The 25,144-nt window shown below is 41.5% G+C and overlaps 2 protein-coding genes across 3 annotated transcripts in view; both read left to right on the top strand.

Moving 5' to 3' along the window:
- The window catches only part of LOC129370506 (mucin-2-like), a 41,318-nt gene extending 22,544 nt beyond the window's left edge, over window positions 1–18,774 (top strand). The window contains exons 23-32 of the mRNA XM_055046549.1: window positions 35–6,180; window positions 13,131–13,227; window positions 14,006–14,107; window positions 14,213–14,380; window positions 14,500–14,616; window positions 14,759–15,474; window positions 15,734–15,759; window positions 16,268–16,413; window positions 17,099–17,692; window positions 17,738–18,774. Coding sequence (XP_054902524.1) covers window positions 35–6,180; window positions 13,131–13,227; window positions 14,006–14,107; window positions 14,213–14,380; window positions 14,500–14,616; window positions 14,759–15,474; window positions 15,734–15,759; window positions 16,268–16,413; window positions 17,099–17,692; window positions 17,738–18,588 — 8,963 coding nt within the window. The 3' untranslated portion in view covers window positions 18,589–18,774. The remainder of the gene's footprint in view (window positions 1–34; window positions 6,181–13,130; window positions 13,228–14,005; window positions 14,108–14,212; window positions 14,381–14,499; window positions 14,617–14,758; window positions 15,475–15,733; window positions 15,760–16,267; window positions 16,414–17,098; window positions 17,693–17,737) is intronic.
- A 1,579-nt stretch (window positions 18,775–20,353) lies between these two features.
- Window positions 20,354–24,318, top strand: LOC129370627 (keratin-associated protein 16-1-like). Of its 2 annotated transcripts, XM_055046733.1 has the most exons (9): window positions 20,354–20,402; window positions 20,647–20,748; window positions 20,854–21,021; window positions 21,141–21,257; window positions 21,465–21,719; window positions 21,908–22,009; window positions 22,114–22,281; window positions 23,719–23,783; window positions 24,183–24,318. In XM_055046733.1, exons 1-9 carry the CDS (start codon window positions 20,354–20,356, stop codon window positions 24,210–24,212), a joined length of 1,056 nt encoding a protein of 351 aa, XP_054902708.1. In that variant the 3' UTR covers window positions 24,213–24,318. The 2 variants fall into 2 exon arrangements, 1 of the variants encoding a protein (XP_054902708.1); XR_008607069.1 differs by lacking the exons at window positions 20,354–20,402; window positions 20,647–20,748; window positions 20,854–21,021; ... (3 more) ...; window positions 22,114–22,281; window positions 24,183–24,318 and adding an exon at window positions 24,038–24,071 and having other exon boundaries at window positions 22,416–23,783.
- Window positions 24,319–25,144: the final 826 nt, after the last annotated feature.

Below are 25,144 nucleotides of genomic sequence, written 5' to 3'. Positions count from 1 at the left end.
TAAATGAATAACTATTCTATTTTTATGGAAATAGTGAACGATGGAACAAACACATTTCCTGCGCTGGGTTGTGCATCACAAAACACCTGTACAGCTGCTTCAGATCTGGGAAGTTTGCCATTCATGCAGAGTGTTGGTTCAATCACAAGTGGACCAGCCTGCTGTACAACGAGTTTGTGCAATGTTCCGAGTGCAACAACCACATCTGCTGCACCAACCACAACAATTGCAGCACCAACAACAACAGCACCTCCAACCACCACAACTACAGTAGCAACAACAACGGCTGAACCAACCACCACCACAATTTCAGCATCAACGACAACTGCAGCACCACCAACAACAGCACCTCCAACCACCACAACTACAGTGCTAATCACCACAACTACAGCACCAACAACAACAACAACCACTACAGCTGCTGTACCAACCACAACAACTACAGCACCAACAACAACAACAACCACTACAGCTGCTGTACCAACCACAACAACTACAGCAACAACCAATGAACCAACAACCACAACTGCAGAACAAACAACCACAACTGATGCACAAACAACCACAGCATCAACCACAATAACCACAGCACCAACAACAACCACAAGACCAACGACCATAACTGCAGCACAAACAACAACTTCAGCACCAACCACCACAACTACAGCAGTAACAACAACTGCTGCACCATCAACTACAACAACAGCACCTCACACCTCCACAACTGCAGCACTAACCACCACATCTGCTCCACCAACCACTACAACTTCGGGACCAACCACCACAGCAACAACATCACCTCCCACCACCACAACTGCAGCACTAACCACCACATCTGCAGCACAAAAAACCACAACTGATGCACAAACAACCACAGCATCAACCACCAGAACCGCAGCACCAACAACAACCACAGCACCAACGACCATAACTGCAGCACCAACGACAACTGAAGAACCAACCACAGCACTTCCCACCACCACAACTGCAGCAGCAACAACCTCAACTGCTGCACTAACAACTGCTGCACTAACTACAACTTCAGCACCAACCACCACAACTACAGTAGCAACAACAACGGCTGCACCAACCACCACCACAATTTCAGCATCAATGACAACTTCAGCACCAACCACCACAACTACAGCAGTAACAACAATTGCTGCGCCATCAACTACAACAACAGCACCTCACACCACCACAACTGCAACACTAACCACCACATCTGCAGCACAAACAACCACAACTGATGCACAAACAACCACAGCATCAACCACCAGAACCGCAGCACCAACAACAACCACAGCACCAACGACCATAACTGCAGCACCAACGACAACTGCAGAACCAACCACAGCACTTCCCACCACCACAACTACAGTAGCAACAACAACGGCTGCACCAACCACCACCACAATTTCAGCATCAATGACAACTTCAACACCAACAACAACAGCACCTCCAACCACAACTACAGTACTATTCACCACAACTACATCACCACCAACAACAACCACTACAGCTGCAGCACCAACAACCACCCCAACTGCAGAACCAACTACAACGCCAACAGCTGCAACTCCAACCACCACAACTACATCACAAACAACCACAGCATCAACCACCATAACCACAGCACCAACGACCATAACTGCAGCACCAAAGACAACTTCAGCACCAACCACCACAACTACAGCAGTAACGACAACTGCTGCACCATCAACCACAACAACAACAGCACCTCCCACCTCCACAACTGCAGCAATAACCACCACATCTACTCCACCAACCACTACAACTTCGGCACCAACTACTACAACTGCAGCAACAACAACAACCAAAGTGTCAACGACCACAACCGCAGCACCAATAACCACAACTGCTGCACTAATGACCACATTTGCACCATCAACCACAACAACAACAGCACCTCCCACCACCACAACTGCAGCACTAACCACCACATCTGCTCCACCAACCACTACAACTACAGGACCAACCACCACAACAGCAGCACCGACATCAACTGCAGAACCAACCACAGCACTTCCCACCACCACAAGTGCAGCAGCAACAACCTCAACTGCTGCACTAACAACAACTTTAGCACCAACCACAACTTCAGCACCAACCACCACAACTACAGTAGCAACAACAATGGCTGCACCAACCACCCCCACAATTTCAGCATCAATGACAACTGCAACACCAACAACAACAGCACCTCCAACCACAACTACAGTACTATTCACCACAACTACATCACCAACAACAACAACCACTACAGCTGCTGTACCAACAACAACAACTGCAGCACCAACAACCACCCCAACTGCAGAACCAACTACAACGCCAACAGCTGCAACTCCAACCACCACAACTGCAGCACAAACAACCACAACTGATGCACAAATAACCACAGCATCAACCACAATAACCACAGCACCAACAACAACCACAAGACCAACGACCATAACTGCAGCACAAACAACAACTTCAGCACCAACCACCACAACTACAGCAGTAACAACAACTGCTGCACCATCAACTACAACAGCACCTCACACCTCCACAACTGCAGCACTAACCACCACATCTACTCCACCAACCACTACAACTTCGGGACCAACCACCACAGCAACAACATCACCTCCCACCACCACAACTGCAGCACTAACCACCACATCTGCAGCACAAAAAACCACAACTGATGCACAAACAACCACAGCATCAACCACCAGAACCGCAGCACCAACAACAACCATAGCACCAACGACCATAACTGCAGCACCAACGACAACTGCAGAACCAACCACAGCACTTCCCACCACCACAAGTGCAGCAGCAACAACCTCAACTGCTGCACTAACAACAACTTTAGCACCAACCACAACTTCAGCACCAACCAGCACAACTACAGTAGCAACAACAACGGCTGCACCAACCACCACCACAATTTCAGCATCAATGACAACTTCAACACCAACAACAACAGCACCTCCAACCACAACTACAGTACTATTCACCACAACTACATCACCACCAACAACAACCACTACAGCTGCTGTACCAACAACAACAACCACTACAGCTGCTGTACCAACGACAACAACTGCAGCACCAACAACCACCCCAACTGCAGAACCAACTACAACGCCAACAACTGCAACTCCAACCACCACAACTGCATCACAAACAACCACAGCATCAACCACCATAACCACAGCACCAACAACAACCACAAGACCAACGACCATAACTGCAGCACAAACGACAACTTCAGCACCAACCACCACAACTACAGCACTAACCACCACATCTGCTCCACCAACCACTACAACTTCGGGACCAACCACCACAGTAACAACATCACCTCCCACCACCACAACTGCAGCATTAACCACCACATCTGCTCCACCAACCACTAAAACTTTGGCACCAACCACCACAGCTGCAGCAACTACAACAACCAAAGCGTCAACCACCACAACTGCACCACCGACAACCACAACTGCTGCACTAATGACCACATTTGCACCATCAACCACACCAACAACAGCACCTCCCACCACCACAACTGCAGAACCAACCACACCACTTCCCACCACCACAACTGCAGCAGTAACAACCACAACTGCTGCACTAACAACAACTTTCGGACCAACCACAACTTCAGCACCAACCACCACAACTACAGTAGCAACAACAACAGCTGCACCAACCACCACAACTACAGTACTAATCACCACAACTACAACACCAACAACAACAACCACTACAGCTGCTGTACCAACCACAACAGCTACAGCAACAACCAATGAACCAACAACCACAACTGCAGGACAAACAACCACAACTACTGCACCAACGACAACTGCAGAACCAACTACAATGCCAACAACTGCAACTCCCACCACCACAACTGCAGCACAAACAACCACAACTGATGCACAAACAACCATAGCATCAACCACCACAACCACAACACCACCAACAACCATAGCATCAACCACCACAACCACAGCACCACCAACAACCACAGCAACAACGACCATAACTGCACCAAAACCGACAACTTCAGCACCAACCATCATAACTACAGCAGTAACAACAACTACTGCACCATCAACCACTACAACTTCGGGACCAACCACCACAACTGCAGCAACAACAACCAAAGCATCAACCACCACAAATGTAGCACCAACAACCATAACTGCAGCACCAACCACCACAACAGCAGCACCAATCACAACACCTGCTGCATTGACAACAACTGCTGCACTAACAACTGCAGCAAAAACCATAACAACTGTTGAACAAACAACAACCACAACTGCACTAGCAACAACCACAACATCAACCACGACAACCACAGCACCAACAACAACTAAAGCACCAACCACCTCAACACCAGCACCGACTGCATTACCAAAAGACACAACTGCAACACCAACCACAACTGCAGCACCAACAACCACAACAACTGCATTACCAACAGCAACAACTGCAGCACCAACAACAACAACTGCTGCACTTCCAACAACAACTTCAGCAACAACCACAACTGCTCCAACAGCAACAACTATAACTGTTGAACAAATAACAACCACAACTTCCCCACCTACAACCACAACTACAGCACTAACCACCACAGCTGCAGCACCAACAACCACATCTGCAGCACCGACGACAACAGCACCTGCGACCACCACAACTGCTTCATTAATCCCCACAACTGCAACACCAACAACAACAACTGGAGCAGTACCAACCATGACTGCTTCACCAACCACCACAACTGCAGCAACAACCACCACATCTGCTCCACCAACCACCACAACTGCAGCAACAACCACCACTTCTGTTTCACCAACCACTACAACTGCGAAACCAACCACCACAACCACAACTACAGCAGCAACTGCTGAAGCAACAACTACAACTGCAGCACAAACAACCACAACTACAGCAATAACAACAACTGCTGCCCCAACCACCACAACCGTAGCCCCAACAACCACAACTACAGCATCAACAACAACTGTAGCAACAACAACTGCAGCAACAACCACCACATCTTCTCCTCCGACCACCACAACCAAAGCACAAACAACCACAACTACAGCAAGAACTGCTGAAGCAACAACCACAACTGCAGCACCGACCACAGCAGCTAGCACCACTTCAACTGCAGCAATAACAACTGCTGCACCAACCACCACAACTGCAGAACCAACAACCACTTCTACAGCACTAACAACTGCAGCAAAAACAACCACAATGTCTTCAACAACAACCTCAACAACTACAGCAAAAACTGCAGTACCAGCAACCACAACTACAGCCCCATCCACAACAGCTGCAGCACCAACCATAACTGCAGGACTAACAACATCTGCTCACAAACCCACAACTGCAGCACCAGCAACAACTATTGCATCATTCTCAACTGCATCACCAACAACAGCACCTCCCACCACTACAACTGCAGCACCACCATCAACTGCAGCACTAACAACTGCACCTGCTACCACCACAACTTCAGCACTTGTGACTACAATAACCGCAGCACAAAAAACTACAACTGCTGCACCAATAACCACAACTGCAGCACCAACATCCACAACTACTGCACTAACAACACCTTCAGCACCAACCACAACAACTGCAGCACCGCCAACAACAGCACCTCTCACCGCAACTGCTGCCACAACAATAGCACAAACAATCACAACTGCAGCAGCAACCGCTGAACCAATATCCACAACAGCACCAACAACAACCTCCACTGCAGCACCAACCACAACTGCAGCACAAACAATGACAACTGCTGCAGCAGCAATAACTACAGCATCAATGACAACTGCTGCACAAACAACCACAACTACAGCACCAACCATCACAACCACAGTACCAACATCGACAACTGCTGCACCAATCACCATTGCAGCACAAACAATCACAACAACAGATCCAACCAGAACAACTACAGCATCAACAATCACCACTACACCACTAACAACTGTTGCGCAAATAACCACAACTGCAGTACGAACCACTACAACAGCAGCACCAACTGCAATACCAACCACCACAAGTGTAGCACCAACAACCAGTAGTGCTTCTAGTGTTAGAATGTTCATACTTCAGGTCTTGGTTTCACTTTTTGTTGTCATTGTGTGAAAATTATGACTCAGAAGCATCAAGAGTAAAGTCTCGCTTTTCATGGGAATTAAGTATTTACAATCAAACAGATTCATGCTGAAAATATAGATTGATCACAAAAACTAATTTGTATAGCTACTAATGTATTTTTATGTGATATTATTTATAAATTTTTGTTAATATTTTAACAATATTTATATATGCATTAACAAGGTTTCTCTTTGATCTTTTTTGTTTGTATTTGTTGCTTATGTGTAGTTGTCTTTTTTTAATTGAAGGCTTTGCAGTTGTTTTTCACTGTCTTCTATTATTTTATTTAAACCTGCCTAAGATTCTCTCCATTGAATTTTTGCTTATAAAATATGTAAGTTGTGCATTTTTGTGACCCTTCAAAATAAATCTCTTTTAAAAATAATGTATTCTAATGTCATAAAATGTGTTCTCAAATTTGCCTTCAAGAAAAACCTCACCTATTCATAAGTGTAACCCCTTTTGGGGACATATTGTCCTCTGAAGCCAAAGGTAATTTACCGAAGTTTACCTAATTTACCTTTTGTTTTTAGAACCTTAAATTTTTGTATATTTGTAGCAGAAATTAGATCAGTCAGACTGAACAAAACTTGTATCTAAGCAACATTTTAACTTTAGTTTTACTTCTCTGCAGGCTGCTTACTGAGAATAAAACTTGTTTGATATGCATTCCTAGTTATTGTTGGTCCTGCAGCTTGAATGTGTTTTAAAAACATTTTAAAGCACATTTTACATTACATTTCAATGAAACCTTGCCGACCTCCAAAAATTGCTCTTAAGAAATTTTCCTGTTTATGGTCCAACCCAATAATGAGATGGAATTTATGCCTTTGGCTGTCTCATCTGTGTTGAGGTCTCACATGAAATATACTGTGTCAGACATCATACCCAGCAGCATCCTTTGCAGTACATGCATGTCCATCACTGAATTTACATGACTACCCATCATTTTTGCCTTGTCTCCTTTAACACCATGTGACCTCACCAAATGATATATGACAGTTTATCTTCTTTCCAGTCAATTTGCATAACACGTCAACTATTGTTAGAATGGAGTTGGGTTGTATTATAATGGCTGTGTTCAAGTTAGTGGGTTTCTCTTAGGGTTTCTAAAACACTTGCATGTTGTGATAATAGCTCCTCTTTTGTATTTGAATCTGGAGTCTGAATGGTCTGTGCACCAAAGTGAGTTGTTTTCATAAAGAATTGATTTTGATGCACTAACAAAATCAAAAAATTATTTTAATAAAGAATTCTTAACAAACAATTCTGATTTATTTTAAAAATAATTGATTTTGTGTGCCTAAGATACTAAGTGATATTAAGTGTCACCCACTGCTTAATATCACAGTGGGTGAGTGGTTTAAGGCATAAAATTGAAGATTTGCCTAAGAGTTGGTTGTGGTTCCACAACTAACTCTAAGGCAAATCTTCAATTTTATGAAAGAAATGGTCACTTTTGGTGTCAGCCTGACTCCTCCATGGGCAGTTAACACTGTGTTTGTTAGTTGTAATTACTAGTTCAATTTCTTTTCATTTTCTTTCTGACCATTGCGGGGCTTTGAACTTAAACCTCAGTAGAATATCAGCTTCTGTGCCTATATGAAGTTTAACCTCAACATACATGTATCGTAAATGTGTGGTATCACGCGAGGCATTGTTCTCTTTCTCGGAATCTGTGTTTTTCTGTGTATTTATTTTGAGTTTTCTGCGTCTCTGTGTCTCCATGTGATTCTGTCTCCCCTTGATTACTCCCAGGTGTGTCTCGTCTCCTCGATTATCCTCTGTGTATTTAATCCAACCTGTGTCCTTTGTTTATTGTTGGGTCCTCATCTCACTTGGCATCTTGCCAGCTGTATGTGTTCCTCAGTCCTGTCATTCACCCTGTCGCTACCTGTATTGAGCCCTGTTTTCGCTCAGCAGTGCTGTCTGGGATTTAGGACTGTTTTTTGGATCATCTATACAGTTTACACATCATTAAACCTTCATTCCACTTTCACCTCAGTCTACAGCGTCCTGCCTCACCACCTCACACCGCAAATCGTGACAGGCTTAGTGTTCAGATAGTGAAGGTCTACAGTTCCTATAAAAAGTGAATTAATTTCTGGGCTGAAATTATGTGCAGTTCTTTTATTTTACTTGACTGGTGTAAAGTAAAATGCCACATCTTTCCGCATCTATGACATGACACTGGTTTGGTTGATGAGTCTATCCACACTTCCTGGATGTGTGTTCTTTTGATTTTCCTATTTGTGTCTAGGGCTTTGTGTCCTTATGCCATATTTAGTCAATTTCATTCCAAACTGCCACCATTTCTTTTTCAAAGGCATGTAAAGCCCTAAGAATATTTGGGGGGAAAGTTGCTTTCAGGAGTCAAACAACAGTTTAAATTGTTCTAGCGCAATTCATTTGTAATTGCAGCTGAATGGAGCCCTGCAGCCACAAAAAGGACATGTTCTATTTAGGACGTGTATAACAGGTTCAGATTATTCCTCCCTTTGAGTCATGTAAATCATATCCTGGGGCTCTGTGTGCTTGTTTGTGTGGTTCACTCCTGGTATAGTCATGGCAATTGGGTGTTTCCAGACAACTCCTCTCCACCTGATTGTCCAATATTTTTGCTGAAGTTGACCCGGTACCTCCCACAGTTACTGTTCACTCCTTTGATGTCATACTTCCAGATTTGTTTGTTTTCTCTGTTAATCTATAATCAGACTCACCTTTTCTACTGAACTTGTCTTCAGATGAAGTTTCTCCTCTGTTCGGTCATTGCCTGCCCACTCTCACTCTCAGAGACCTTGGTGACAAATTTTCTTTTTCTCAATCCAGATCATCCAGCTGGCCTGAGGACCAATATGAACCACTCTCATGCATATTGTGTTCAGGACTACTCAATTCAAAATAATGCCTTCCACCTGCTGATATTTCTTCTCTTGTCCCAGATGCCATCCTGCAGAACCCACATCTTAAAATTAATTCTTGTTAATAAACCTCTTAAACCTTCATTTGTGTCCTTTCTGCATGCGGATCAGCAAATTACCACCAGTCATTGCACTGCACCCCTTTGTGATAAAGTGTAAGGGCACACATTTTCATTTTGAAAGCAGGACTTATTGTCTTTCTTCTCAAAACTTGTAATTTTTGTACTCAAACCTTTCTCCTCGCACTCTTGCTTACAAAACCTTTTCTGCTTGCTTTTGGAACAAAAATACATCGTCGCCTGGCAACCTCTCAGCCAATAGAATGAAAGTGTTGTACTGGATACAAAATTCCCCAATAGAAAAGCAGTTAAAAAATAATGCTGTGAGTTAGCCGGGGCTCTTGTAGACTTCTATTGTTTTTGCTTTTGTTTCTATGAAATGTTTCAGATCATAACTTAGGACATATTTGATCTTATCGTCTATAAATATGGGCTTCTTGTTTTAAGTATAGTAAATTTTTTCTGCAAATTAACTTTCAGCTGTTTGTAGCACAAAATTTGGTTTGATCAAAAATAACAGGAGCACAATATTTATACTTTCTACTCGCACTCTCCTCTAACTCCAGTTCAAGCTCACCTCAACTGCTAGAGATGTGGGAGTTTAAGGGTTTTGGGAATCTTTATCATTTCAAGGATATTTTTTCTATAAAAAGATTTCAGGTTATTCATGGAATCTGAACTCCTAGGTGGACCTGTAGAAGCACTGGGGCCTTGACTTTCACAAACATTTCCTGTTTGACCCCACGTTATTCCTTGATGAGTTATGTCAAGGTGCCAATGCTTAAGCTAATTTTACACTATCATATAGTCTGGTTGGTTAGCCATCAGCAATCTGGAAGTCTTAGGATTCAAGACATCAACCTAACTAGAAGGAACAAATGATAAATCTTAGTTCTAAAATTGTGAATGACCTTCGTGTACAAAGGGAAACAAATTCTGCTGTTGATACCAAAGGCATTTCAGTATTTTTCTTAGCATCCTGTTGCGGTAAGGAGCTGTATTCTGACTTCAACTCACCTCTATGACACAGGTCATGAAGTCATGGCACTACAACAGCTTTAGCCCTCTGAAGACAGAACCTTTTGATAAAAACATTCATACATGCAGTTGATATGGCTGTGCTCTTTGCTGCCCCACAATAAATTTCAGAATCGCTGCGCTGTTAAGTTAGTTAACCTGTAATTAACCAGAAATTCAGTCACAACATAGGAAGTTTATTGAACATAAAAACAATGTTATTGTACAGTGCAAAGGACACCAATTTTAGCTCTAGAGTACAGAGAGAAGTGAGGGGTCAGTGGTGAAGTAATGCAGTCATACAAGATGGAAGCCTGGAAGCTCAGGATTGTTAGGTCAGATGGAAGCCTGGAAGCTCAGGATTGTTAGGTCAGCTGGTTCAGGGGAATCCAGGTGCAGGATCACTGAACAGAAACAAAACTGAAGTTATTGACTTAAAGAGGAACAGCCTAGAGTCAGCACCTGTCTGGGTAATGTGACAGACTCAGACATGAACCTTCTGAGACACAGAAAGAAAATTACAAAATCAGCCTTTCACCACCTGGAGAACATTTCCAAAATGAAAGGACTTATGTCCCACCATGATCTAGAGAAACTCATCCATGCATTCATCTTTAGTTGATCTTTTACGTGGATCTTCACAGGTCTGCCTAAAAAAATCAGTCAGCTGAAACTGTCTGATGAGAGCAGCGGAATGCTGCTGTTCTCGTTCCCTCTAAAGTCAGGAAGATAAAACACATCACTCCACTTCTAAAGTACTTACACTGGCTCACTGTAGCTCAGAGAATGGACTTTACTTGTCTGATCTTCTGCATTATCACTACCCATTCACGTTCCATTCGTTCTTCCTCTTCCATCCACCTCACTGTCCATCTCAGCATCATGGAGAAAAGAGCCTTTTCTTACTCTGCTCCCAGACTTTGGAACGCTCTTTCCCCTTACATCCACAATATTGACTCTCTTCTGACCTTCAAAGCACAACTCAAAACTCATCTGCTCAAGATAGCCTTCTCTCTTTAAGTTTTAAGTTATTTCATGGCTTTGTGTTTTTAACAGCCATTTTTTATTGTTTAATTAATTAAAAATTAAAAACACAACATTGTGTTTTTAATGTTGTATAAGTGTCCTTGGATTTTTTGAAAGGTTCTGAAAAACTAAATGCATTATTATTATTATTTTTATTATTATTATTATTATTATTATTATTATTATTATTATTATTATTATTATTATATAAAATGCTTTTGAATGGCTTAGCCCCAAAATACATCTGTTGTGGTTGTACAACCTTCCAGGTCTTCTGATTCGTCTCTTCACTTTCCACTACAATGTAATATTAATTTTAGATTTTGATTGTGTTATGTTTGCATTAGTAAAACACTTTAATCACCCTACTTGCTTAGATATATTACACAAATAAACTTGACAGTCAAGATCCACAATGTGTAATCCAGTGTTGTGGTCAAAAAGAAGGAAATGGTCAGACATAAAGAGGTCAATGTCAAAATACTCATCAGAAAGAGTAATGGTCAGAGTCTGCCTCAAACTTTAACCATAAAAGAGAACCAGCAGAGATCTGTCAGAGTGAAGGCAGAAATTATCCAGAGATGTAAACATAGTCAAAGAAGAAACCACTGAATGCAGACTGAGACAAGCAGGGAGGCAGGGACTGAAGTGAGGCAAGGAGACAATAAGGACTGGGACAGGTCAACATCTTAAATCTAATTAGCAGTTTGAGGTTTAGCAGAAAACAAAAGATGACGTGAACACATGTGAATGATGCAGGCATAGCTCGAAAAAATGTGAATCATAACATAGCTATTAGAATTGGACCTGCAATCATTGTTTTACTGTCAAGCAACTATTCAAAATGTGCAGTTTTGTTTTACTTGCACCACTCCATGCCCATTCCAAGCTTCATTTGAAATACACAATATTACCACTTTCATTAGAGTAAAGAGGCTTCCAAATCATCTCTTGAAATACAGAATTGTTGCATATTTTAGAGAAACAAACAGATGTAAATGTATGTATTCTTTTCTAATATTGTTAACATTATAGAACAAAAGGATCTCCTGAAATATTTATTTTCACTTGAATGATTTTTGAATAAAAATGTTGGCACTACTCAAATGCCCTACCAAATAATTTTTTTTGTTGGTTTTAATGTTAACATTTCTCACATTCTGACTATGTTCTTTTTACTATGGGTAGAATATGGAGTCTTGACTTGAATGTCTGTCTGTCTGTCTGTCTGTCTGTCTGTCTGTCTGTCTGTCTGTCTATCTGTCTATCTATCTAACTGAACCAGGTAGTTTTTGACATCATGCACCTGCTCTACCACTGAGCCATGTGGTGGCTCTATGGAATATTATTTAGAAAAATGTAATCAAAACAGCCATTTTTAAAAATTGTATTTTCTTGTTGCATGTCTCGTTTTCAATTAAGAATGTATTGGTAAGAGTATCTTGACATATTCAAACCACATTTTGAAACTTAGTTTTGACCATTTTTTATAAGTATCAAGGTTTTATATGTATTATGGTTTAAAACTTAGTAAATAAGTTACATAAGTTTAAACTTAACCAGAATAATTTCATTCCTGGTCAAACAGCAAGTGTTACTTCATGTCCACAACAATGGAAACAAAAGCACAAATTGTTCAGGCCTTATTTTTGGAACGCCTTTTTTGGTGGTGCTGTGTGTGAGTAATTAAATAATAGGTTTCATTGTAGTTAATTGACATTTTCAATTTAATATTCCCCTGTTTTAAATGATATGTTCGGTGTATTAAGGTGTGCTGACATGCTTTCGGGATGCTTTGACAAATCCAAAAATACATTCTTGGGTTGTGTCCCCATAAAAATGGAAACACACCCAATCAGTGAGGTCATCTGTTCAGCATATAAAGTTCAGAAGAACTCTGAATGCTCAGTATCAGATTCCAGAGAAACTAACCTGTAGGATCCACCTGAACATCACCATGAAGCTGATTGTTTCCCTAACTTTTATCTGGGCACTGTACACTACAGGTAACATAATCTATTATGTTTTATTTGTTCGTTAATTAGAAGCCCTCCAAATTACATTTGGTATCGTTCTTTCAGCTGTAGCTGTAAACATTGGTGCTCAAAAAACAGACAAAATAGTTTACAGATATTTCTTGATTTTACCATAGTATTTGAATTTACTGAAATTGGATCCAAACAATTATTTTTTTCCAACAACAGACTACTTATCATGCAAGTCATGGTTGCTATATGTTGTCTAATGTTTGGAGTTTAAATTGGTTCTCTATGCATCATTGAATCTTGTGCTCTCTCTGTCATCATTAGCAATGCTATTCTTTCGCATAGTATTATGAATAATAATGTTTAATTACCATTACAATTTTACGTACTTCACGTTTTGAAAATTCTTAGGTTCTTTAGTTGTTATTGTTTAAGGGGGGAGAGGAAGGCCGAGAGATGGTTGGCAGTTATGTCTACATAGAATTTTTTGTCCTGTTCCAATATTTTATGTCTTAAATTCTGTCAATATATCAAAATTAAATAATAAAAAGTATCAGTATCGGTATCTGCAAGATGGGTATGTATTTATTTGGTATGAGATTGATACCAAACTGTAAGTGTTAGAGGTATGCAATACTTTATCAACTAATGTCACTTTGTTTAAACATTTGGTTTCTCATTTTATCTCTTAAAAATCCACTTAAAATATGTAAAATATGTAACATGTAAATGTATATCTGTGTTGGAGTTCAAACTTTCTGAGAATTAAAAAAGTCTTTGTTCTTTCACTTGGATGCAGCTGGAGCCCTGACATGTATGACCTGCACAGACAAGACATGTTCAAGCACAGTACCACTAACATGTGGCTCAGAGACCATGTGTATAACAGCTACCATACGAGGTATCGTTCTGTTTGTCTCTCATTTCAATTATGATGGAATTCACTGTATGCATTGAGGTTGATGTATTTCTCCTAACAACACCAAACTTCTCCTTGACTCTACAGCTACTCAACCTGGAATTTCAGTAACACAGCTCTACAAAGCCTGTGCAGCTTCCTCTCTGTGTCCGGCTACAGCCTCTTCAACATTTTCAGTCAACTTGGGATCCCAAAGTGCAATTGCATCTGCTCAGTGCTGCAACACAGACAACTGCAACTCACAGATTCTGGATGGTAGGTTTCATCAAGAGTTAAAAAGTAAAAAAATCTGGGCATCCTTTTATCCTTTACAATTTTACTGTTTTTCTGCAATATTTAAAAAGTTTCTCTTCCAATGTCTTTCTTTGAATCAGCCCCCAGTCTTCAGCCCGCTAGCTCTCTTCAATGCCTTGTTTGTGACCCCACAACATCTCAGTGCACCACTCCAATAACCTGTTCAGGAGATGAGACCAACTGCTTCTCTGCAACTTGTAAGTTTTCATATTTGATAACTTGGACAAATTGAAGACTAATTCCAATTTTATATTAATAATACATCTTAGGAAAATACAACTATATTATATTTTAAACAAATAATATAATTATATCCTGTCTTTTGGGGGGGTTTTACAGTGAACGATGGAACAAGCACATTTCCTGCGCTGGGTTGTGCATCACCAAACACCTGTACAGCTGCTTCAGATCTGGGAAGTTTGCCGTTCATGCAGAGTGTTGGTTCAATCACCAGTGGACCAATCTGCTGTACAGGCAGTTTGTGCAATAATCCTAGTATAACCACCACAGCTGCACCAACTACTACCCCAGCATCAACTACTACAATCACGACCCCAGCACCAACTACTGCAACCACTACCCCAGCACCAACTACTACAACCACTACCCCAGCACCAACTACTGCAACCACTACCCCAGCACCAACTACTACAACCACGACCCCAGCACCAACTACTACAACCACGACCCCAGCACCAACCACTACAACCACTACCCCAGCACCAACGACTGCAACCACTACCCCAGCACCAACTACTACAACCACAACCCCAGCACCAACTACTACAACCACTACCCCAGCACCAACCACTACAACCACTACCCCAGCACCAACGACTGCAACCACTACCCCAGCACCAACTACTGCAACCACTACCCCAGCACCAATTACTACAACCACGACCCCAGCACCAACTACTACAACCACGACCCAAGCACCAACTACTGCAACCACTACCCCAGTACCAACTACTACAACCACAACCCCAGCACCAACTACTGCAACCACTACCCCAGCACCAACTACTACAACCCTAACCCCAGCACCAACTACTACAACCACTACCCCAGCACCAACTACTGCAACCACTACCCCAGCACCAACTACTACAACCACAACCCCAGCACCAACTACTGCAACCACTACCCCAGCACCAACTACTGCAACCACTACCCCAGCACCAACTACTACAACCACAACCCCAGCACCAACTACTGCAACCACTACCCCAGCACCAATTACTATAACCACGACCCCAGCACCAACTACTACAACCACTACCCCAGCACCAACTACTACAACCATGACCCCAGCACCAACTACTGCAACCACTACCCCAGTACTAACTACTACAACCACAACCCCAGCACCAACTACTGCAACCACTACCCCAGCACCAACTACTACAACCACGACCCCTGCACCAACTACTACAACCACGAACCCAGCACCAACTACTACAACCACAACCCCAGCACCAATTACTACCACTACCCCAGCACCAACTACTGCAACCACTACCCCAGCACCAACTACTACAATCACTACCCCAGCACCAACTACTACAACCACTACCCCAGCACCAACTACTACAACCACTACCCCAGCGCCAACTACTACAACCACTACCCCAGCACCAACGACTGCAACCACTACCCCAGCACCAACTACTACAACCACAACCCCAGCACCAACTACTACAACCATGACCCCAGCACCAACTACTACAACCACAACCCCAGCACCAATTACTACCACTACCCCAGCACCAACTACTGCAACCACGACCCCAGCACCAACTACTACAACCACGACCCCAGCACCAACTACTACAACCACGACCCCAGCACCAACTACTACAACCACGACCCCAGCACCTACTACTGCAACCACTACCCCAGCACCAATTACTACAACCACGACCCCAGCACCTACTACTACAACCACGACCCCAGCACCTACTACTGCAACCACTACCCCAGCACCAACTACTGCAACCACTACCCCAGCACCAACTACTACAACCACGACCCCAGCACCTACTACTGCAACCACTACCCCAGCACCAACTACTGCAACCACTACCCCAGTACCAATTACTGCAACCACTACCCCAGCACCAACTACTACAACCACGACCCCAGCACCAACTACTACAACCACTACCCCAGCACCAACTACTACAACCACAACCCCAGCACCAATTACTACCACTACCCCAGCACCAACTACTGCAACCACTACCCCAGCACCAACTACTACAATCACTACCCCAGCACCAACTACTACAACCACAACCCCAGCACCAACTACTGCAACCACGACCCCAGCACCAACTACTACAACCACAACCCCAGCACCAACTACTGCAACCACTACCCCAGCACCAACTACTACAACCCTAACCCCAGCACCAACTACTACAACCACTACCCCAGCACCAACTACTGCAACCACTACCCCAGCACCAACTACTACAACCACAACCCCAGCACCAACTACTGCAACCACTACCCCAGCACCAATTACTATAACGACCCCAGCACCAACTACTACAACCACGACCCCAGCACCAACTACTACAACCATGACCCCAGCACCAACTACTGCAACCACTACCCCAGTACTAACTACTACAACCACAACCCCAGCACCAACTACTGCAACCACTACCCCAGCACCAACTACTACAACCACGACCCCTGCACCAACTACTACAACCACAAACCCAGCACCAACTACTACAACCACAACCCCAGCACCAATTACTACCACTACCCCACCAACTACTGCAACCACTACCCCAGCACCAACTACTACAATCACTACCCCAGCACCAACTACTACAACCACTACCCCAGCACCAACTACTACAACCACTACCCCAGCGCCAACTACTACAACCACTACCCCAGCACCAACGACTGCAACCACTACCCCAGCACCAACTACTACAACCACAACCCCAGCACCAACTACTACAACCACGACCCCAGCACCAACTACTACAACCACAACCCCAGCACCAATTACTACCACTACCCCAGCACCAACTACTGCAACCACGACCCCAGCACCAACTACTACAACCACGACCCCAGCACCAACTACTACAACCACGACCCCAGCACCAACTACTACAACCACGACCCCAGCACCAACTACTGCAACCACTACCCCAGTACCAATTACTACAACCACGACCCCAGCACCTACTACTACAACCACAACCCCAGCACCTACTACTGCAACCACTACCCCAGCACCAACTACTGCAACCACTACCCCAGCACCAACTACTACAACCACGACCCCAGCACCTACTACTGCAACCACTACCCCAGCACCAACTACTACAACCACTACCCCAGTACCAATTACTGCAACCACTACCCCAGCACCAACTACTACAACCACGACCCCAGCACCAACTACTACAACCACTACCCCAGCACCAACTACTACAACCACAACCCCAGCATCAATTACTACCACTACCCCAGCACCAACTACTGCAACCACTACCCCAGCACCAACTACTACAATCACTACCCCAGCACCAACTACTACAACCACTACCCCAGCACCAACTACTACAACCACTACCCCAGCGCTAACTACTACAACCACTACCCCAGCACCAACTACTACAACCACGACCCCAGCACCAACTACTACAACCACTACCCCAGCACTAACTACTACAACCACTACCCCAGCACCAACTACTACAACCACAACCCCAGCACCAATTACTACCACTACCCCAGCACCAACTACTGCAACCACGACCCCAGCACCTACTACTACAACCACTACCCCAGCACCAACTACTACAACCACTACCCCAGCACCAACTACTACAACCATTACCCCAGCACCAACTACTACAACCACTACCCCAGCACCAACTACTACAACCATTACCCCAGCACCAACTACTACAACCACGACCCCAGCACCAACTACTACAACTACTTCCCCTGCACCAACTACTACAACCACGACCCCAGCACCAACTACTACAACCACTACCCCAGCACCAACTACCACAACCACTGCATCTTCAACTGTTGCAGCCACCACCACATCAACCACCAGTGATGCATCTAGCTTCAGTCTTGGTCTTCTCCATCTGATTCTTGGATTTTTTATCTTTATCATTTAGCAACTTCACAAGAAATTATGGTTGTCCTACCTGAACAGATGTAAAAAAAAAAAAAGTAAAGCCAAAGTTTTTTGAAGACTTGCTATTTACCGCTGAACAAAATGAAAAAAACAGTGTAACTTTAGTTTACATTTAAAATACTATTTAATAAAACAACCTAGTTAAATATGTATTTTATTAAATACATTTCTTTGTGAACCATCTACTTTTCTTTTTATGTCATTGTTTCTTTTACAATAAAAATTTCTAAAAGTATTTGAAGTATTTAAGTTTTTTAATTAAATTGCCATTTTAAGTATAATCCATTTGGTTCGTTTTGAAAACTTTGCATGTGGAAATTTACTTTTACTTGAATTAGATAAGATGTTGTGCTATTTAACAATCATGTTGGGTACTTGCTGTATTTAATTCAGTTCAGTTAATTTAAAACCATCCATTCAAAAAACCCACTACCCAACTGAAATATACAAAGTATACAGTTAAAAGGTAGATTTCAGATATTATATTCCAATTCGACCTAAAGGGAAGATGGAGTCATTTATCAAGCAAAATCGCTTTCTGCTCTGTATTACCCTTAACAACCACCAGCATTGTGCTACTGATTGCTAACAGTGACTGATCTTAGGCAGGAGTTTGATCACCCATCCATCTCGCTACATCCAGTGGGTGGCGCAGGTTGCTACAATCGATAGTAGCCACACAGGCTACAAACATCAAATGCACCCAGTACAACACTTTTATCCTATTGGCTGAGAGGTTGCCAGGCAACTGTGCCAAAATAATTTTCAAAAACAAGCAGAGTCTGAGCAGAGACTTTGAGCACGAGAAGTTTTGAGTACAAGCATCAAAAATTTTGAGCAGAAAGACATAAAATACTGCTTTCAAATTGAAAAGATGCCTGTTAAATATTATTAAAATGCACAGATCAATTGTTAGTACAACTTCCTTTAAATAAAGCAAGATGTGTGCTTCTCTGCTACAATGTAGCGGTAGGGAAACAGAAGTTAAATATAAACAGTAGTCTTTTAAAACACATTTATTGCTTATTAAACATATGTTTACACCAGAATAAATCAGCATAGAAAACTATAGAAAAAAGCAAATATAGAGGCTCACAGGCCAAATCAGGGCTACCATAATTATATATATTGCTCCATAGACTCTAGAGGGACACATTAAACATTAAGATCATATTTGTGTGCTTAAATATCATTTTATTCATCAAAATAAACTTAATTTTATTTATATTGCACCAAATTACTTCAATATAAAAATATTGCGGAATATATACATATCAGTAGGATTTCTTCATGAATTAATTGATTGCAGAAACATCTATTTATTATTTTTTTTATTTTCACAATTAATATTATTAACATGTTTACATATGACTTTCACGTAGCCCTAAGTGAAAATATGTTTGACTCATCTGCTTTAGAAAATGACTAAGGACAATGTATGATGTAAAATGAAGTCCAAAAAGAGAACGATATTTGTGGGATGTCCGTTTTTGCATTTTTGTTACATGACTTAATTATATTGTTTGTGTGAACTCCTCAAACCATTCAAATGTTGATGTGCCTAAAAGGGTGTGTCAAGGTGTGTTTAGGTGTGAGAGAAGAGAAACAAAAAAATAAAGTTTTTCATGCGAACATGGCCAGCCACCAGTAAAGCTGACCTTTACTGAATACAAACTTTAGTATTACTGCTGCTTTTAAGAAGCGGGAGAAGGAAATTAATCTACAGAATCAACAAGATCACCAGGATGAAGCTAATTTTTTTACTGATTCTCATCTGGGCCCTCTACAGTACAGGTAACACTCTATCATTTCTTCAAGAAATAGAGCTGATAGTTTTCAGCCATTTTCTTACATATGGTAATGTAAATTATGTGGAGATGTTGAACATTATTTGTGAGAATATTTCACAGTTAAAATTTTGAAGACTGACATGGAGATGTTAAAACTTCTGCTCATTTTTTGTGTGTTTCAGTTTGTAAGAGAAGAATTATTGGTATCGTACATAAATAGAGCTGTCTATTTTATTCTGTGATTGCAGCTGGAGCCCTGACATGTATGACCTGCACAGACCAGATGTGTACAAGCACAGTACCACTAACATGTGGCTCAGAGACCATGTGGATAACAGCTACCATACGAGGTATTGTTCTGTTTGTCTCTCATTTCAATTATGATGGAATTCACTGTATGCATTGAGGTTGATGTATTTCTCCTAACAACACCAAACTTCTCCTTAACTCTGTAGATACTCAACCTGGGATTTCAGTAACACAGCTCTACAAAGCCTGTGCAGCTTCCTCTCTGTGTCCGGCTACAGGCTCCTCAACATTTTCAGTCAACTTGGGATCCCAAAGTGCAATTGCATCTGCTCAGTGCTGCAACACAAATAACTGCAACTCACAGATTCTGGATGGTAGGTTTCATCAAGAGTTAAAAAGTAAAAAAATCTGGGCATCCTTTTTTCCTTTACAATTTTACTGTTTTTCTGCAATATTTAATAAGTTTCTCTTCCAATGTCTTTCTTTGAATCAGCCCCCAGTCTTCAGCCTGCTAGCTCTCTTCAATGCCTTGTTTGTGACCCCACAACATCTCAGTGCACCACTCCAATAACCTGTTCAGGAGATGAGACCAACTGCTTGTCTGCAATTTGTAACTTTAACAAAATACTAACTAATCTTATGTACATTTTTCTTAATATCAGTGAGCGCAAATATTAATGCTTAATCTGTACTGTATGCTAGACAGAAGTTTATTATTAAAAATGTATTCACTTAACAGAAGAAGTGGTATGGAACTTCATTTATATTGCCTTATCAAAGGTTTAATGTAACTATACCCTGCTTTTTACGTCAACAGTGAACGATGGAACAAACACATTTTCTGCACTGGGTTGTGCATCACCAAACACCTGTACAGCTGCTTCAGATCTGGGAAGTTTGCCATTCATAAAGAGTGTTGGTTCAATCACCATTGGACCAACATGCTGTACAGGCAGTTTGTGCAATAATCCAAGTATAACCACCACAGCTGCACCAACCACTACAACCAGAACAACTGGGGCAGCAACAACAACTTCAAGAATATCTCTGACCATCACATCCACAACAAGAGGTGACAAATTAAAAGTATTAAAGAAAGGATTGTTACAAAAGAAGAGTGCATTATTTAATTTTATAAATGTTTTGTGTTTCTAATTTTAACCCAGAAATCAGATATTTTGACTTTCAACTATATCAAAGCATCATCAAAATATCAGTAAAACAAATATTTTTCACTTCAGTACTTATTTCTAATTCCAGATGGAACCCTGCAGTGTCTGACATGCACAGATGCGACATGTTCAAGCACAGTTTCAGTAACATGCAGCTCAGAAACGATGTGTATAACAGCTTCTCTCTTAGGTATCACTCTCTTCAAATTGACTTTTACTTCAGAACTAAATTCGGGTCAGGTGGCATGAGCTCTGATTTGTTTTCTAACAAGAACCAAAGGCTCTTTGACTTAGCTTCTTCATCTGAAGCAACACAGCAACAAATCTACAAAGGCTGTGCAGCTTCCTCTCTGTGTCCCAGAACAGGCACTCAGACTTTTTCAGTCAACATGGGCTTCCAAAGTGGTGTAGCCTCTGCTGAGTGTTGCAACACCAACAACTGCAACTTACAGACTCTGACTTGTAAGTTTCATTACAGAAAAAAAAAAAACATCATTATGAATTCTTCTCTTTATTAAGTGTCATGACTGGAGGTTTCTGGATTTTGCTTTTGCTCTTCATTTTATTTATAAATTGTGTTTTAGTTCACTCTTGATTATTCATTGTCAATTTCTTGTTAGATCTTTCTCATTTTTATGCGTTTTTTTTTGTTTCAGGCACTCATGGTGTTTCTATTCATCTTGGTGTTCTTTTATGTCTGAATCTACATCTGTCATTTTCTACTGATTCTAGTTATTTCTTTGTTTCATCCCTCTGTGTTCCTTAGTTCTTGATCAGCCTTGTTTCTGTTTGGTTCTTTGTTTCCCCCCCATGTCTTTGTCTCTTTCTAGTTTATCATGTTTTGTTTAGTCTTAATGTTTTTTTCAGTATTAGAATTATTTCCATCTCTCTTGTGTTTCCTCCCGCCTGAGTGAAGTTGCCCCAGCCGGACAAAATTGGTGTCCAGAAACTCTACTACGTTGTGCTGGTTTATGCAGCAATTATTTTTGTTTCTGCTGCTTTGGTTTTTAAATATTAATGAAAGTTAATATTTAAACACTAAAAGAAAGTTTAAGATCTTAAACTTTCTTTAATTTTTAAAGCCAAAGCAGCACAAACCTTTTCTCTTTTTTTGCTGCACAAACCAGCTCAAATGTAGCAATTCTTCAAAGTGCTACATTTGACACCAGGTTTGTCTGATTTGAAGAAGACGGGAGCAGCTGGTTGACCTTTCATAATCTCTGGAAACATTTCTTAATATCTTTAAACTGACAATGGTGCAAACAAAAAATGTTGCTGCACAAATGTTTGACAAAATTTTTTGTCTGATTTGAAGAAAGTGGGGGAGCTGGAGCAACTTCATTCAGGTTTTCCTCCCTCACTCTTTTGTGTTTCCTTGTATACTTTCCCAGCTTCCTATTCCATCTTCTGCCAGCCCCTCAGCCTGACTCCTGCTAAAAAACTCACACCTACAATAAAGTTACGTCAATTAGCCATTGTTTTCACTTTCTACCTCCAGAAATCAAATATGTCTGGGGGTATATCTGATTTCTGGAGGAGGAGTATTTAAGCTCCTCCACTTCAGTCACAATTCGCCAGTCTGTCTCGAGACATTCACGTCACTTTCTCTTCGTCATTTTCTTCCTTTCTGTCTAGTTGCTGTGTCTCTGGTTTGGACTTGTTTTGGATTTTGTGTGTGTATCTATGTGCGTGTGTTACTCTTCTATTACCATTTTTGTAAAATTATCTATTGTATTTCAAGTCGTTTTTGCCTCCTGCATTTGAGTCTGATTTTAACTAACCATGACATAAGCTGTTGTTGTGTTTTGTCCCATCATGCAACAGCATGATGGGACAAAAATTGACAGTACCTAGTTCTGAGTATCTAAATGGCCTGAAGTGTGTTGCTTGTGACCCCAGCCCTTCTCAGTGCAAAACTCCAGCAGCATATTCAGGAGGTGGGGGCAACTGCTTTCCAACAACTGGTGAGTTTCCAGCCTTAATATTTCAACATCTCCTCTTTAACTTATGCTAAACATATTAACTTTCATAAACTTTTTATACATTGTGCCAAATATAATTTTAAATACTGGAAATACAGTAATGTCTAAATGTAATTTGTATTTGAATGCATCTGCTGAAAAAAAGACTAAAGAATCCAAAAATCCTAAAAATGGACATTTCAGTTTTTCCAGGGATATTCAAGTTTTTCTCTAAAATGTCTAATTTTTTTCAACAGCTCAATAGCAGAAGAGAAATGATATTGACAAAAAAAAAACTGATTGAAAAATCATTTAACGTGAACAGTAGCAGGTGTTTGGTTGTAAACTCCAAAACTGCTGCTGGGAGCCTGGCTACTCAACCTTTCATGATGAACTTTCCAGTGGAAACAACCTGCTGTGACAGTGTCTTGATCTGCATACATCAACCCCAGCACCAACCACAAACTATGGATGCAACGCCAGCTTCAACTACAACAATAGAAACACCAACTTATTATTTTTTTTCTGGGGAAGTGTGGCCAAGGTAAACTCACACAAATCCCAGATATCAGCCATGTGGGACTTTCATGTGTTGAAATGTAACCAGTATAAATGTTTTCGACTTGGGCCCAGTTAAATCTTTAGCTCTCTCATTTTTCAAGTCAAGTTAGATGCAAAGAAATACAGAATTTATTTTATGACATGGATGATTCTGAGATGGTTTTATATTGTAACATCTTGTCAGTGTTGTAGAGGTTAAACTATGAAAGTTTATTTAAATCACACCTTTCACTGAAGGTGAAAGATGCAAATATGTTCTACGATTCTCCTGAGCACAGAAACAAACAGTAGTGACCGAAAAAGATGTGCTAGTTATCAATCATGTTTAGATGAGTTTGTAGGAGATCATCTGTTTTCCAATCAATATAAAATCTTGATCAAATTAATAAAAGCAATCTTGGTGAAGAACACCACATGTAGATCCAGGTTTATTATTTCACTAACCATCCAATAACTGGAAGTTGTTTTGCGTGACTTCTTCTCTGAGAGAACCTTCAACACGAGGTCTTTGCAGCAGAATATGGTGGGTTTCATTGTACATTTGGACATTCTTCTTTGCATTTGTGTCTTTTCAGGTCTTTTGAGGCAGCTTCTCCTTATGCATGCATTTCAATTGTTGTGCCAAAAAGTTGATCACCATATCAAAGCTGTAACTTGCAGGCTGCTTCCCTGGGAAACAGGGTGTGCATGTTAAGATTTGCAGTAGATAGGTGGTGAGGCAGACGCAGAGGACTCATTAAATTATTAATTTAATGATGTAGTCGGAAATACAAAGTCCAAAACCCAGGTAGCGCAGATTGAGT

The sequence above is a fragment of the Poeciliopsis prolifica genome, unplaced genomic scaffold (assembly GCF_027474105.1).
Source record: "Poeciliopsis prolifica strain line A6 unplaced genomic scaffold, Auburn_PproV2 SCAFFOLD024, whole genome shotgun sequence".
In the NCBI taxonomy this organism is placed as follows: Eukaryota; Metazoa; Chordata; class Actinopteri; order Cyprinodontiformes; family Poeciliidae; genus Poeciliopsis; species Poeciliopsis prolifica.
This window is presented reverse-complemented; position numbering and strand designations above follow the sequence as displayed.